This window comes from Eurosta solidaginis, chromosome 1, assembly GCF_040869045.1.
Source record: "Eurosta solidaginis isolate ZX-2024a chromosome 1, ASM4086904v1, whole genome shotgun sequence".
Classification (NCBI taxonomy): Eukaryota; Metazoa; Arthropoda; class Insecta; order Diptera; family Tephritidae; genus Eurosta; species Eurosta solidaginis.
In genome coordinates this window covers 267,403,665-267,418,777 of record NC_090319.1, presented here as the reverse complement: position 1 = coordinate 267,418,777, position 15,113 = coordinate 267,403,665, and the positions used below count along the sequence as shown (strand labels likewise).

General features: G+C 37.1%; 2 protein-coding genes across 2 annotated transcripts in view; one reads left to right on the top strand and one right to left on the bottom strand.

Moving 5' to 3' along the window:
* The window catches only part of LOC137242893 (uncharacterized), a 122,513-nt gene that overhangs the window by 43,693 nt on the left and 63,707 nt on the right, over nt 1–15,113 (bottom strand). The gene's annotated exons all lie outside the window — the stretch shown is intronic.
* LOC137242884 (cilia- and flagella-associated protein 53) lies at nt 11,889–13,561 on the top strand. The gene has a single exon (XM_067770138.1). It carries the CDS (start codon nt 11,920–11,922, stop codon nt 13,474–13,476), a length of 1,557 nt encoding a protein of 518 aa, XP_067626239.1. The 5' UTR covers nt 11,889–11,919; the 3' UTR covers nt 13,477–13,561.

The following is a 15,113-nucleotide window of genomic DNA, read 5'->3' as shown; positions in this document are numbered from 1 at the left end:
AAAAAAACGAAAAAAAAATTAAATTATAATTAATAATAATAATTAATTATTCTATTAATCTCTCCCAGCCTTACTCGGACGTCTACGGTACAAGCTTTGTAGCTTGCTCATCCACATTTTCATTACCATCTATTGCCTAATGCCTAAATAACCAGCGGCGAAATTCTGCATTACGAAATCCAATACTTCTCCAACACTTGGCATTCAGCTTACATTCAAGAATCAGTTACAATCAATGTTACTTTTCCAAAAGCATGGCCGCTTTGTGGACAGAATTCATTACTTACATCATTACTGGTAATGGAGTAAGTAAACGATCTCCGAACAATCTTCGGATGTTTATTACTCTAAGGCACACCTTTTTGAAATTGTTATCGGCACTATACCAATTCGTGTACTTGTAATCGAAGTGGTAAAGTATAGTCAACATATTGCAGTTAAGCACATGTATATTTATGCAATTGTAATCGGCAGTGTAGGTAGAGCACCCACAGAATGATACACAATTCTGAAGTGGTAAGTGCTCTTGGAACAGAATCACTGTACAACTTAGTGTACAATTCAAAGACAGGGAAACAGCAAAGTAAATTATGTATTTTCATTTTTAAAATTTTTATTTTTGTTTAGCTATTTTAGAAATTAACACATTTATGTGAAATATTTCATCAAAAAGGCTTCAAAAAATTAAAGTAGCAACTACAATTTCATACTAGATATTATGCACACACATATATATGGGGGGCATCCACAAACCTAACCTACGAAAATAGGTTTAGTATGTACATAATCTTTCTTATAATTAATAAAAAAACTGAAAATTATTTGAGAAAAAAAAAAACGTCAAAAAGGATTAAAAAAACATACTAAAATATGAAGTACATATTATGCACATATTTTTCTTATGAGTAATATCTTTACTAATTTGGTAACCTTTCCCCATCATTCGTTGTTTTATTGTCTGTATTCCCAGCACTTCCAATATTTTACTTATTTTTAAGATGTTTAATTTTATTATCGTACTTTCGTTTTGCTAAGCGATCTTTTTGCATTTTGAATGCTTGTCGTATGGTTTGTTTATATAAGCGCGCATTGGTGCCATCAACTTTTAAAGCATCTGTAAATTAAACAAAAATTATGATTTCTTTTGCATATACATATAAATATAATAAATAACACAGTGCTACACAAAACACAAAAGTATATTGGGGTACTCACGCCAGCAGCTTATTAACTTATCTGTTTAAAAAATTATTTGCCTCTAGCATATTTTGTTTTTGGAAATAATGTAAAAAATATACCACATAAGCATATTAGCAGATAACTAGGCTCAGCTGAATACCCCATATATGATTGGGAAATGATGTTTTTCTTGCAGGTCTCGTCGAGTAGAACATGTATTTGGGTAGGAGATTTTGCAAACACACCCAAAATCTTGATTTACGGTAAAAACTGCTTTAACGGGAAGAAAAGTTTCTTCCTTTCCTATGATACATAGTTGGAAAATTTTTCATATCTGTGATATTGTTTAACATAACTCAAGATTCTAAAGATGTTTCGCAGATTTCGTTTGCTTAACCCCTTTTTGATACTCATATTAATTCTCCATTTTGTATTGGAATAGTAGTAATTTTATTAAGTAAACAAATTACGAATATATTTTTAACTATAAGCTGATACTGCAATTTTATAAGAAACAATTAACGCACAAGTTTTACACGCAAATACATGTTACGAATATGGGTATATATTTACATAAAATCACAGTATTCCAGTAGTACACACAACTTACCGTTATGCTTGCTGGAACTCCACAACATGCTTACACTAAATAAGAAGAAACCTATTTGTTTAACGCATTGACGCAAATGCGTAATTCAATATTAATTCATTTATAGAATTTAAACTCTTAAAGCTAACAATTGGAACTTAAACGCTGATACTTCACACAGCAAATATATAAAATGGAAAGATAACTAATTCCACAACGGAACGAACATTTTTATGAAATGAATTTGAAGGGTATGATTCGGGATTTTGATCCGTCTTGCGGCCGCGCAAGGGCTAGGTGGGGTTCGAGAACCAATCTCACGCAAGGGTGGGGATGACCGCGCAAGGGTTAGGTTAGTTGAGGGGAGTACCGCAGCGCAAGTGCTACCTCGGTTGCTTTTATATAGAAAGATATAACTTACGATTTTTGGGATGATACTTCCTTTGCTTTTCTCCTGGAGTTGGAGGTGGCGCAGGTGATGATGGTTGTACTCCCTCCGGAGTTGATGATCCGATGCAAATTTTTCCCAAAAGGTAGATGATGTTGGTTGCTGGTATATGTTCAATGTTCCACGAAACAAGAGAGCGAGTTAATGCATTGCACTTGTATTTATAGCATAGATTAGTGATAGAAATCAATTCCAACACAGTCGACTGGAAGCACTGGATGGCAACTCCAGTCTACTCTACCGCCAGGGTTGTATGAACGCAAGTCATAACTAGTGAAGTGAACGCAAGTCACTTGGAGAAGTGATCGCAAGTCACAGGTGGGGTTAGATGACAAAAGGTTAATTAAGGACAGGAATATCATTTGCTATTTAAGTGAGCACAACTCACTTTAACACGGCGGCCCCCTTGCACTTGTGCAAGGCTAAACCTAAAGATAATTTGATAGGTACGTATAATTCGATAGTGTGATTGTTGTAGTTTGTACAACTTTGAAGAAATCGATGGTTGGATGATGAATTTCTGATGGCTGAATTTCCATCCTAGCCGATATGATTTTGTGGATGATGATAATTGATTCCCGCAAATAGTTTCTGTAATTAAAGTCACTTTTAGTAATCTTCAAAGACATATTGTTAGGATGATTAATTATGCAGAAATAGACATGAAAACAGAACCGAGAAAGAACTGGTATGCTGGCATCCTGATGCGATGTTGCTTCTGATAGATAGATTTTAATACGATGTTGTTGAACTCAGCAATGAGTTTCGTTAGCTGCGTTATATCCCGATTATTTATTTCCGGGTCTGCGCCACAGCTCGATGATGGATGGTTTTCGAAAGTGGACTGTATATGATAAGATTTTATTTAGAGATCAAACGGGATTTTTATCGTACTTCTCGCAAGAGGCTTGACAAAACCAAAATGAAAAAAATGTTGAAAAGATATTTCTTGTTCAAATTTAGACATGCTGGAATCCGAAGGAACTGGAGTATTGATTCATGTGAGCCCCGTGGTCTGTAGTTGGGAGATTTGGGGATTCCAATATTTTGTATGTTTGTAGAAATAACGTTAGATAAATGCATTCTCCATATGTTTGGAGGATTTTTCACTCGGGAGAGTAAAATTGTTTTTGAGATGGGAAGATTATATAAATGTTTGATGCTGTGAGCCATTAGAAAAACTCCACACAGTTCCAATATATATATGTACAGTTCCATCATGTATATGCTGACTATATGCGATATATCAAAATTAGTTTTTGAGAAGCCATGATGTGAAATGGATGAAAACCCATTATGGGGAAGGGAAATGAAATATATTAGCAATATAAATATTCTAATATAACTTTTTAATGGCGATAGCAATCCTGCGGGGCCAGGGAAATTCGAATACGTGGAGATTATTTGTTTTTGCCTTTCTGTATTTCCTCCCGAAGCTGTAATAGAAGTGGTGCCCTTGGGTGGTGAACGTTTGGCGATAGATTGCAACTTTTCGCTAAAAAATGTTGTTTTTTCTGTAGGGGTAGAGAGTATAAATTTCTTGCTTTTTGTTGGAACATTTGCCTGAATTTCAGACTTTTTGGAAGACGATGACTCTTTGTAATTGCTTTGGGTTAGGTAGAGGATGGGATGTCTGGTATGCAGAGAGGATTCGGTTCGCAATAGGTTGGTGGTACTTGTAGAAAGTGCGATTGATGTAGCCTTTGATCCGGGCTTTCTCGTCACTGGAGGATGTAACATGGTATGAGTATGAAAGGTAGAACATTGGGTGGAGGTTAGTGGTCCGCTCAGATACCAACCAAAAACGGTATTTTGCGCAAGCAAACTTCCAAAAACTCCATGTCTTATTCCCTGTAGGAGAACCTGAGGTATAAGGTCACTGCCAATGACAAGATCAATGGGATCTGGTGTGTAAAAGTATGGATCCGCAAGATCTAAATCCTGAATTTCCGAAAGATTTGGTTTTGATAGTTTAAAGGAGGGAAGAAAACTGGTCAGCTGTTTTAAGACGATGACGTTTGTATGGATACGAGTGTGATTGAGTTTCGATACTAACGTGAGTTGACAGACACGATTAGCATTTTCTACTACTTTTCTGGCCATCCCAGCGACTGAAAAATTTTCTTTATAGGTAGGTAGTTTTAAACGGTGTTGTATTTTTCGGACACAAAGGTTTTTTGTGAACCTTGATCGATGAGTGCTCGTGACGTGAAGATAGAACCCTGGTGTTCGATGCTTACTAGGGCGGTGGGAAGGAGTGTTTTCTCGTTGTTGGTGGAGATTTAGCCTGAACTTCGAAGTCAGGTTTTGTGGGAGAAGGAGACTCTTCCCAATTGCCCTCGGTGAGTTTGAAGATTGGATGTCTGGGCTCTTGGGAAGATTCGGTGTGTAATAGATTGGTTGCCTTTTTTTCGGATGTGCTAAACGTAGCCTTTGATTCGGGCTGGTTGGTTGTGGGAGGGTGTAACATGGTGTGATGGTTTTTCTTACAGTGCAGACATCGGAAGGCACTGGGACAGTTGGTAGATGAATGGTTATAAGCGAAGCAATTCGTGCAAAACCGGATATCCTTCACAAATTTGGTACGCTCTGGTACGCTTAGTTTTCGGAATTCGGGGCAAGATTTCAAGGGATGACTGTCGTTGCATAATCTACAAGTAAACGCAAGTTTTTCTTGAGAGTGATAGTGCCTTTATATTCATGTAGGCGTTCAACCACTTCGTAACGTTTGGTCAGAAACTGGTTCATCTGGGACCAGAGACAGCGTTTCCTCTGGTAGCTTTGAGGAACATAAATAGATTAAAATGGGGTCCCACTCGGAAACGGAAATTCCTTGCGTCTTTAGGATCACAAGACAATCATTGATGGTGTTCTGTATCTTTTGAATTCCTTCGCTACTCTCCGAGGTAGCTTGAGGAATGTTGAAAAGCAATTTCAATTGTTTATCTATTAAGATTCGCTTGTTTTCGAATCGGGCTTTTAGCGCTTCCCATGCTAATGAAAAATTATCATCGGACAAAGGGTACAGCTTTGCGATTGCGCCTGCCTTTCCTCGAGTCTTATTTCGCAAGTGATAGAGTTTCTGTACCGGAGTCAGTTTGGGATGGTTGAGGTAAACGGCCGTGAACATTTCACGAAAGGATGGCCACTCCTCATAACTACCGTAAAAGGTTTCTGTATCACACGGTGCCACCTTGAGACATGACACCGAGCTTGGATCGAAAGGCAGAGACTGACGGGAGGTATTGCCAGACTCTGATGAATTCCCACGGAGGATTTTTAATTGGTCCAATATATGTGATTTACAGATGTAGAAAGAGTCAGCACAAAGCTGAAATTTGTTGTGGGCTTCCTCCTTAAACTCTCCAAAAACTGCGCTGTCCTCAGCTATGCAGACGTTTTCATAGGCGTTTTTTAACAAAGCCCAGCGACCGTTGAGGTCCTCTAACTTGACCTCCAATAAAGAGTCCGTTTGGTCATCAGGATCTTACTTTTGAAAATTGGTGCAAAATTTCACCACATTGTTGGAGTCGAAGATAAATTTTGACATGATTTCTGTTGAAGAAGGCATGATTGGAGACGGTATCAAGGGCCTTATTTGATAAAAAATGACCAGGAAGACAAGCTGGGTGGAGATTATTTTAGTTCACAATTGGTATTGTGCGCGAAGATTCGGGTTTGGAAACTTCAACACTACAGACGCAAGCCGAGAAACACTTATTTGGAGAGTGGACTTTCCGTCTGTCGCTCAGACGGATAACGATTTTTCGAAAACGAACGGGCACTTAATCGGTTTTGCACTGCTCACGAAGAGCTTCACCGAAAGAAACTAAGCAATGTAAATTATGGAATGCCCCACTGATATCGAAGGGATTTCACGAAAGGAAACTTAGCACGGTTTACTAGGGAATTTCCCCCGAATTTACTGAAATATACGTATGATGTTGAATGTTTTGTGATACAAATGTTTGTGTGATGTATAAATAAACGTGGTATTGTAGAATTGATGGATAATGATGGAGATATGTAGATAAGAGTGGTAGTAAACACGTTATATGCAAAATAACGTGGGATCTTCAATATTTGAGAAACCCAAGATAAGCGGTTTTCTCAAAAGATGTTATGGTTGGACGTAAGCAACGTAATCCCGCATTTATTTACGTGCTGGAGTGCAAAGTTTTTTAAAATTGTTGTTACTTGGAATATGTAAAGCACATTCATACAAACCGGTGTTTATATGTATGCGCACATCCGCGACTAGTGGTGTTGTATATATGTATATACGTCAGTCCGTTTTTTGGGAAAAAACTCAACTATGAACTTGGTAAAGTTTAGAAAGATTCTGTCTATACATAAATGAATATATATATATATATATATATATATATTGAATTAAACTAAACTTCTTCGGCGCAAGCTAATCAAAAAGGGGACGTGGTTTTTTGGTGGGTAACTACCGGTAGTGGCTAGTGAAAATAGCGAAAATTATTTTGCACCTTACAAATAATAAAATATTCATATGTACTTTCGTATATGTTGGTGAAAAGCCAAAAGGGGATATAGGCTGCCGTCGCTGCTAGCGCAAGCGCAAGCGACGATCGAAAAAATTGTTGAGAATATATCACGCTATTCGCAAAATAGCGGACTGGAATTCCGTATGTATATTTATGTATATATAACCGTATATGAAAATAACGGTTAAATATACGGGCTTGGTAGCAAATGTATTTTTTTTTTCGGAAGAAAACTGAACTGCTACTTACGTGCGTATCCTCACGGTTCGCATGATTTTGTTGTGGATATTTTCAGCTGTAGGAGCGTTCATCTTTGAAGGCTTGTATAAGTTTGCGTTTCTTTAATTTGCAAAATAATTTGCACCGCTGGGTTGCAAAGGCGTGTGGAAACACTTGAGGTTTGGGGAAACTTTGTTAAAAATCGAATTATTAAACTTTCTACACTTTTACTTTGGTTCGTGAGCACACGCGCATGGAAAATTTTCGAGTCAATAACAAGTTAGCGATGGGGCGATAGCGATATATGCGGTGTTGTACTTTTTGCGTTGCCACTGATTCAAATTTGCCTCGCAAGGACCAAATGTTTAACGCATTGACGCAAATGCGTATTTCAATATTAATTCATTTATAGAATTTAAACTCTTAAAGCTAACAATTGGAACTTAAACGCTGATACATCACACAGCAAATATATAAAATGGAAAGATAACTAATTCCACAACGGAACGAACATTTTTATGAAATGAATTTGAAGGGTATGATTCGGGATTTTGATCCGTCTTGCGGCCGCGCAAGGGCTAGGTGGGGTTCGAGAACCAATCTCACGCAAGGGTGGGGATGACCGCGCAAGGGTTAGGTTAGTTTAGGGGAGTACCGCAGCGCAAGTGCTACCTCGATTGCTTTTATATAGAAAGATATAACTTACGATTTTTGGGATGATACTTCTTTTGCGTTTCTGCTGGATTTGGTGGTGGCGTAGGTGATGATGGTTGTACTCGCTCCGGAGTTGATGATCCGATGCAAATTTTTCCCAAAAGGTAGATGATGTTGGTTGCTGGTATATGTTCAGTGTTCCACGAAACAAGAGAGCGAGTTAATGCATTGCACTTGTATTTATAGCATAGATTAGTGATGGAAAGCAATTCCAACACTGTCGACTGGAAGCACTGGATGGCAACTCCAGTCTACTCTACCGCCAGGGTTGTATGAACGCAAGTCATAACTAGTGAAGTGAACGCAAGTCACTTGGAGAAGTGATCGCAAGTCACAGGTGGGGTTAGATGACAAAAGGTTAATTAAGGACAGGAATATCGTTTGCTATTTAAGTGAGCACAACTCACTTAAACACTATTATTATAATAAATCTAGGTAATTTAACTGAAAAACTCACTTAAATAATTTAAATTTGTTTTTTTAGTATTTGTTTTTAAATTTTTTCACTACAATGAACAGCGCACAATCTTAACACGAGTAATCAACTGACGCGTGCCACAAAACGATATAAGGAAAACATGTATATATGTAAAAGTATGAATATATGTATGTATATAAGTATGTATTTCACACGAACTTTCACGAAGTTTTAAAATCTCTATTACGAAGAATGCATAAAAATTTCTTCATTACAAATCAGCATACAATCTAACCGAATGTAATAAATTACTTGTAAGGATTTCGTAATGCATAATGCGGAAGGATCGCAGACTCACTTCGCCGCTGGGTAGGGTCCACAGGTGTGTATTTCTCTCTCTCTCTCTCTCGATTATTCCAAGAGATTGCTTGCAATATAATACTTTTTTAGTTGTTTTGCTATTTTATTCCAGTATTTCTACTGCTTTTGGTACGGCTACTACTTCCGGCTGAAAAATAATACAGTGATTTGCTGCTTCTAGGGTATGATTATTTCTGGATCAGCTCAGTACACCGCAGACCCTACTCCTTCCATTACCTTGCAACCATAGGTGCACACGCGTAACGTTTCGCCTGCCAGTTGGATACCCTTGCAACAACCATCCACCACTATTGTAGCTTTGAAATATTCTTCGCGGCGCCTGTACGGAATAAGCAAGTATCTTCGTCCAGGATTTGATAAGGCTATACTACTATGATCGTATGGTCTGCGCACAAGCTGTACCGAGGCATTGAGCCTCGTTGCAGTTGTTATGGATTAAGTGTCAACATTTTTTTATATGGAAGAAAATTTGAGTTTTAAAATTGTCAAAAATCAATGCGAATTTCGAAGAACCTACAACTTGTACTTTAAAAGACTAAAATTTTTTGGGATATACAGCTGCTAACTCAAAAAAATTCAGATATCTCTAAATAAAAAGTTTCAAAATTTCGTGAACTTTTATCGAATTTTTAGAAAACGTTTGTGAGATTCGCTTGCATAGTTTCACTTACAAAATGTATAGAAGTTTTTTTTATATATCGAAAATAATATGAAAATAATTAAATTGATAAAATATGAAAAAAAAAAAGAAATTGTCAGTGCTACTTGTCTGCTCACTGCTGTATATAAAATGAATAGCTTCATTACATGAGTGAATAAACGACGTCCCAGCCAGAATTTTTTGAAATTTTTGATCAAAAAATATTCTTTGAAACCGCCGTACCAAGCATAGCTTTAACACATAATTGCATACGAAGTATGCAATGTGTAAAAGATTAAAATATGCAAAAAGAAGGCAATTGGGAAAAACTTTACAACAACTAAAGCATGACGTAGCTGAGTGCGTTTATAACCATTTTCAACTATCGTAGGGGTGCGGGTTCGACTCCCACTCCCGGGAGAAAAGGCTTTGAAGAGATTTACAAGGTATAATCGAAACAGCTGTCGCATTGTCCGTTCTGATGTCACGTTGTTTAAATTTTTCCCAAATTATTAAAAAAAATTATAAAATTAAAAAATTGCTTCAAATAAATGTTTTCATACATTTAAAAAAGCAATACGGGCAATCCCCGATTATTAAATCATACAAAAAATATTTAAATATCATACCCCAAGATGATTAAAAACGCTCAAATTTAAAAGCACTTTCTGTTCAAAAATTAATGTATCGTCGGGAGAAAAATGTACTATAAATGTGATTATTCTTGAATAATCATTTATGATTCATATTTCGAAAGGCCTCTTGTTCAAATTTGATATCGTTGTGAAATTGAGCTTTAATTGTTTTAGAGTAATATTTGAATGCTTTTCACAGTATTTTTCTGATCATATTCGTGAACATATTTCAATCGTTTTGGTTGAGTTTTTTGAATAATTTTTGAATGCTATTATGATGCATTTATTCTTCATATCTCATACAATATTTCATCAGGGGAAGAAAGTATGCGGAAGTGAGCTATTTAAATCAAAGGAAATTCGCAAACAAACTAGACCAATATACACCTGCAACTACAACATCCAGAATCCGCTATGATCGTCAACATCTTAAAATACGATATGGTACGGGATGTTGAAGCCATATCCAGGTACATATGTCAAGAGAGTTTCACTTACCTTGGGTTCAAATAGTTCACAACCTTTGTATTGTCTAATGGTTGGATTTGTATTTTCTGATAAATGGCTGGGGACATCTTTTGTTAGGACCAGTATTTACATTATTTCTTGTCTTGAAGAATAAAATTTTAAAATATTTTTTCTGAACTTCATGATTGAAAAAAAATTTGTATGTGAAAAAATAAGATCTTCAATGAAAAGTAAAATTTTGACAAGTATAAAATTCATTATTCAGTCAACAAAGATAGTCAGAAAAGATTCAGAGAGCTGAATAAAAAATAATTAAAAAATTTTGATCACCTAAAGTAAACACATATGATTCCAAATTGTGATTGAAAAACTATATTCAGTTTTCGATCATCAAAGGTATTCATATTTGATTATTTCTTTTGTTCAATTGTATAATGACTCATTATTTAGTCAGAAAGAGTAATCAAATTGTATTGATATGTATGGAAATTCAAAATGTAATCACCGAAATGCTGAGTGGGGTACGATTTCCTCGAAAACTAGAATTTACATGTTGTCTGACCACCCCTGCCAATAAGCGACTCTTTATGTCCAAAAGAGGGGTTACAGAACTTCTGCACAGAGAGAAATATAGAGAGGGAGATTCTAAATATACTGACCGATACCCAAAATAGATGTGAAGAGGTTCTGTATGCAGGTCTGCTAGTTTTTCCGCTTCTCTTTTGTTTTGAAGACACGTTCAAGATAAATCTATCTGACAACTTATTGCAGCAACTTAAGTCAAACTTTGGATGTCATTCAGAACTTCTGCAATATTTATTCGTTAATTAACAATTTTTTTTTAGTTGTGACTATATTGTTCTAAATTTAACTTAAGTTTCTGCATGGATAAAATACAACTTCATATTCAGATATAAACCTACTAAGAGAGCAGCAGCGCTACGTGCAGAAACTAAACACTTCCGTTTAGGACTTTTGGTGCAAAAAATAACAGATATGACGTAAAATTATTTTCTTATCGAATGGTTTATAATTCTTGGTAATTGTGTTGATTTTCGTTACCCAACACTGGTTCTGCGCAGCCGTAAGGTCACTAAAATGCACTACGTCTAATGTTCGAGGGGAAGAAAAATTGTTTGCGAGTAGGTTGAACCAAGCACGAGGAGTTGTTACTATCGACGCATTTCGAAGTGCCCACATCCGCAAAACTCCACTAGATTTTCGGATTTAATATGGTCACCTTAATCGTCTCCAAGATGGTCGGGCTAGTACCTTAATGGCGCTTGTTACTGGAATGTATTGTTTATATATTCAGCAAAGGACCGTCAATATCGATCAACGACAACAATAAGCTTTCGGGTAGTTTTTGCATATGCGTTTTGCTCTGTGTAAACCAGTATGTTGAAAACCTCTCTGCGTAGCTTTTCTGCGCGTCTATTTTGGGTATAAGCATAAAAGCATTAATTGATTGATTCCTTCCGTTTTCTGATTTTTTTTTTCAAAATTTTTGTTGCTTGTCAAATTTGAAAAAATATAATAAAATTTTTTCATTGGGCACCCAAATTTGCTTAAGGATTGCACAAATTTTATTTTTAGCAATTTTTTTGTGTGGCCTCGTTATATTTTGGGAAAAATTTATTTACAGCAAAAAAATCGACCATTCGTTACCGAACTCGCAAAAAACTAATTTTTATAATAAACACGATCCTACAAAATGATGTCACCAAGGGACTTAGCTTTCGAATATTTCTTGAAACGCACCGACCGTAAAAGTTTACACGCCCAAATTCAAGCTCTTATAAAAACTGCGCAAGACGTCGCTGCTAAGGAATTGTACGAAAGGCGTGCCAATTTGCGCAAGCTGTTAGAGAACGAAGACAGAATTTATGAAGAAGAGTTTGCATTGAAAGTTAAGTCCCGCATAGACCAGGATATCAAAAAGCGTAAAAATGTATTACTGAAACTCAAAGAGGCACACGATCTGCAAGAACGTCTATTCCTTGAAAAGAAGATGGCGCAACAGAGATTCGAAAGTTGTTTCGAAATACGTGATGCGCTGAGACGTAGAGAGACAATGAAGGTAAAAGAAACACAGCTCGAGCAAATAACCGAACATGAACGAGCTTTCGTAAGACAGAAACAATTAGACGATTACTGGCGTAGAGTACGTGATACTGCCGCTAACCGCTTCGATCAACATCATGCCGAAGAAAAGAGAGTCAAATGCAATTTACAACACAGCATGCGGTGCGGCTTGGATGAGCAAGTGGCAATGCATAAGAAAGAATTAGAAGAGGAACGCGACGTGAAACGCAAGGAAGCCGAGCATATCGCAAAAGTAATGGAAGAGGTACGATTAGAAAAATTCGATCGTGTGCGATTAGGGAACAATGAAAAAAAGAACAACTATCGCAAAGAGCTGCTCGATATGATAGCCGAGAATAAGACACGACGTAAAGCAGACTATTGCGCAGAAGTCGAAGAACATCGTGCACTAATGCGAGACATTGCCAAAGAAGAGCGTGAATGTAGCGTAGCGGTGGCTCAGCGAAAGCGCGCCGTCTATAATGCCACAATGGAATATCTAGATTATGTGCGACGTATGCGTAAGCTTGAGAAAGATCAACAAAAGCTGCTTGATGCACGCATTGATGATTTGCGACATGTTGATGTATGCACTAAAAGTAATTTGCAAGAGGAACTCAAACGTAAAGCGGAAATAGCAGCGCTTTGCTATGCTGAACTGCGACGACAAATATGTCTGGAATATGAGCGCCGTTTACGTGATGCGCAAGAACAACGTGAACAGAAAATTATAGAAAATCGTTTTGCGCGCCCAGAGAAATCACGTGCTGATATCATAGCCGAAAGGCGTAAATTACGCGAAGGTCTCGATGAACAGTTGATCGAAAATGCGCGCATACGCGCTGAGGAGGAGGCGAAATATAATGCTGAATTGAAGTTAGCCGTTGATGATTCGGAATTCTGCAGGCAATTGGCTGAGAAGTATGAGAAGGGTGGTGTCGACTATTTGCCTCCACATCCGAATTGGTATATATATGCTTGTCCTAAAAAGCAGCATATACCAAAACAAAGTGTGGTGGATAAAGAGGCAGGTGGTGATTATCAACGAGAAGGTGTTGAAACTTGTCAAAAGCCATGTGGCTGTGATGCTCGTACGAGCTTGGAATGTCCGCAGCACAATAATTTGACACATAGACCTGGACCAAATGCTGATAAAATATTATTTGAGCGCGAGATGTGCAGGTGATGAATGGCAAAGGAGAAAAGAAGCTTTTTCAGGTTTTGTGCTTGAAAAATTCTAAAAACAATAAACTTAAAAAAAAAAAAATTTAATTCATGCTACTTATGGGTTTTTGTTTATCACTAAATGTAAATTTGTTATATTAAATTTAAAACATAAATCACGGAAATTTCGAAATGTGTATTGACTATGGATAATAATAGACGGAGGGGTGAGAGTTCCTATATAAACAATTAAAAATAAATAATTGGCGCGATTTACCTCCGAGGAGGGTTAGGCCGATCTTCTCTTAAGAGAGATATATAAGATTTGAAAACATCGAGGCGAATTCAGCACCAGGTGGTGTTATCTCATCAGCTGATTGCTCCTTGAAAATTCCCAAGCAAAGCCTTTCAGCAATGTCAGTTAATCGAAATCTATGCAAATTTTCTTTTGACTTGACATTCTTCTGCACGGCAAATTGGCTGAATTTGCTTTACCATCACCTTGTATAGATTTTCCTTTAAAAAAATCTAAGGGCCGTCATGATTCAATTACACTAGCTTTTGCATGTAGCTTTTTTTAAAATGTGACACTCCGCACTCATGGTTTTTTTAAGAAGAAGTAGAGAAGGGGGAAAAATGAAATCCCCTTTTTCAAAAAGGCACAAATTCGACAAAAATCTCCTTTGAGACATGACGATGGATAGAGCTTTAGCCAAGGGCTTTTTTAGAGAATATGGACGTAATAAACAATCTGTTAGTCACATTTGACGCAGAGGGAAAATGATGGTGTGCATAACGCGGCATAGATATATCGCAAGATGGATATATGGGCTGAGGTTTAGGAGCTGAAAGCTTCTCAGCAATTTTAGCTGTCGCTGTCAGCCCGTCTTTCAAACTCGGCTAGTATCATTTAAGCAGAAATCCTGGGGTCTTATCCTGTAACTATATTCCACAAAAATGCGATTCGAAAGCTTTCAAATAAAAAAATTTTTAATCCGAAAAAAATTTCTTTCGAATAGAGTTACAAAATAACACACCTGAGCACTTACTCACGCAGCAGCTGCAAGAGGTCCTTTACGCTGCAGCTAACTACGCAACAGGCACCGATGGATGCATCATAAGTGGTCGAGATGCATCATTTAAGAAAATAAATCTCTCATTGCCACAATCACTGGCCACTGGCCTGATGAAGCAAGAACGGATATCACGTTTTACATCATTGGCATGAGCTGCGTCCAGGAGAACTGCTAAGAAGCAGTCACGCACTGCCTTTAGCTATGCCCAGCTTGAGCAAACCTAGCGTTTAAAACTATTGGCAGTTACACACAGCCGGAACTTTCGGAAGTTGCTTAGTACTCCGTAAACGAGATCTGGAAGTTCAAACGGCCGAACCAAAAGTTTTGAAAAGAGCGCCTAACATCCTTTTGACCAGCAGCAAGAAAGTGCATCAAACCAGCACCATGTTCTTTACTTGCGGGTTGCGTTTTATTAGTAATTTACCCAAAATTATTAAATTTTTCACGAACGAAAGAAAAGAAACTATCAAAACTAAAAAAGTAAAGCTTTCAGTACTGTTTTAAAGTTTTGTTCATTATTCAGAAAGAAGTTTGAAAAGAAATAACACTTTTCATTTTTAGGAGCGACTTGGGAGTTTGGAAT

What these genes read in the sequence shown, in the direction of transcription:
- LOC137242884 (XM_067770138.1), top strand. Translation starts at nt 11,920, where the DNA reads ATGATGTCACCAAGGGACTTAGCTTTCGAATATTTCTTGAAACGCACC.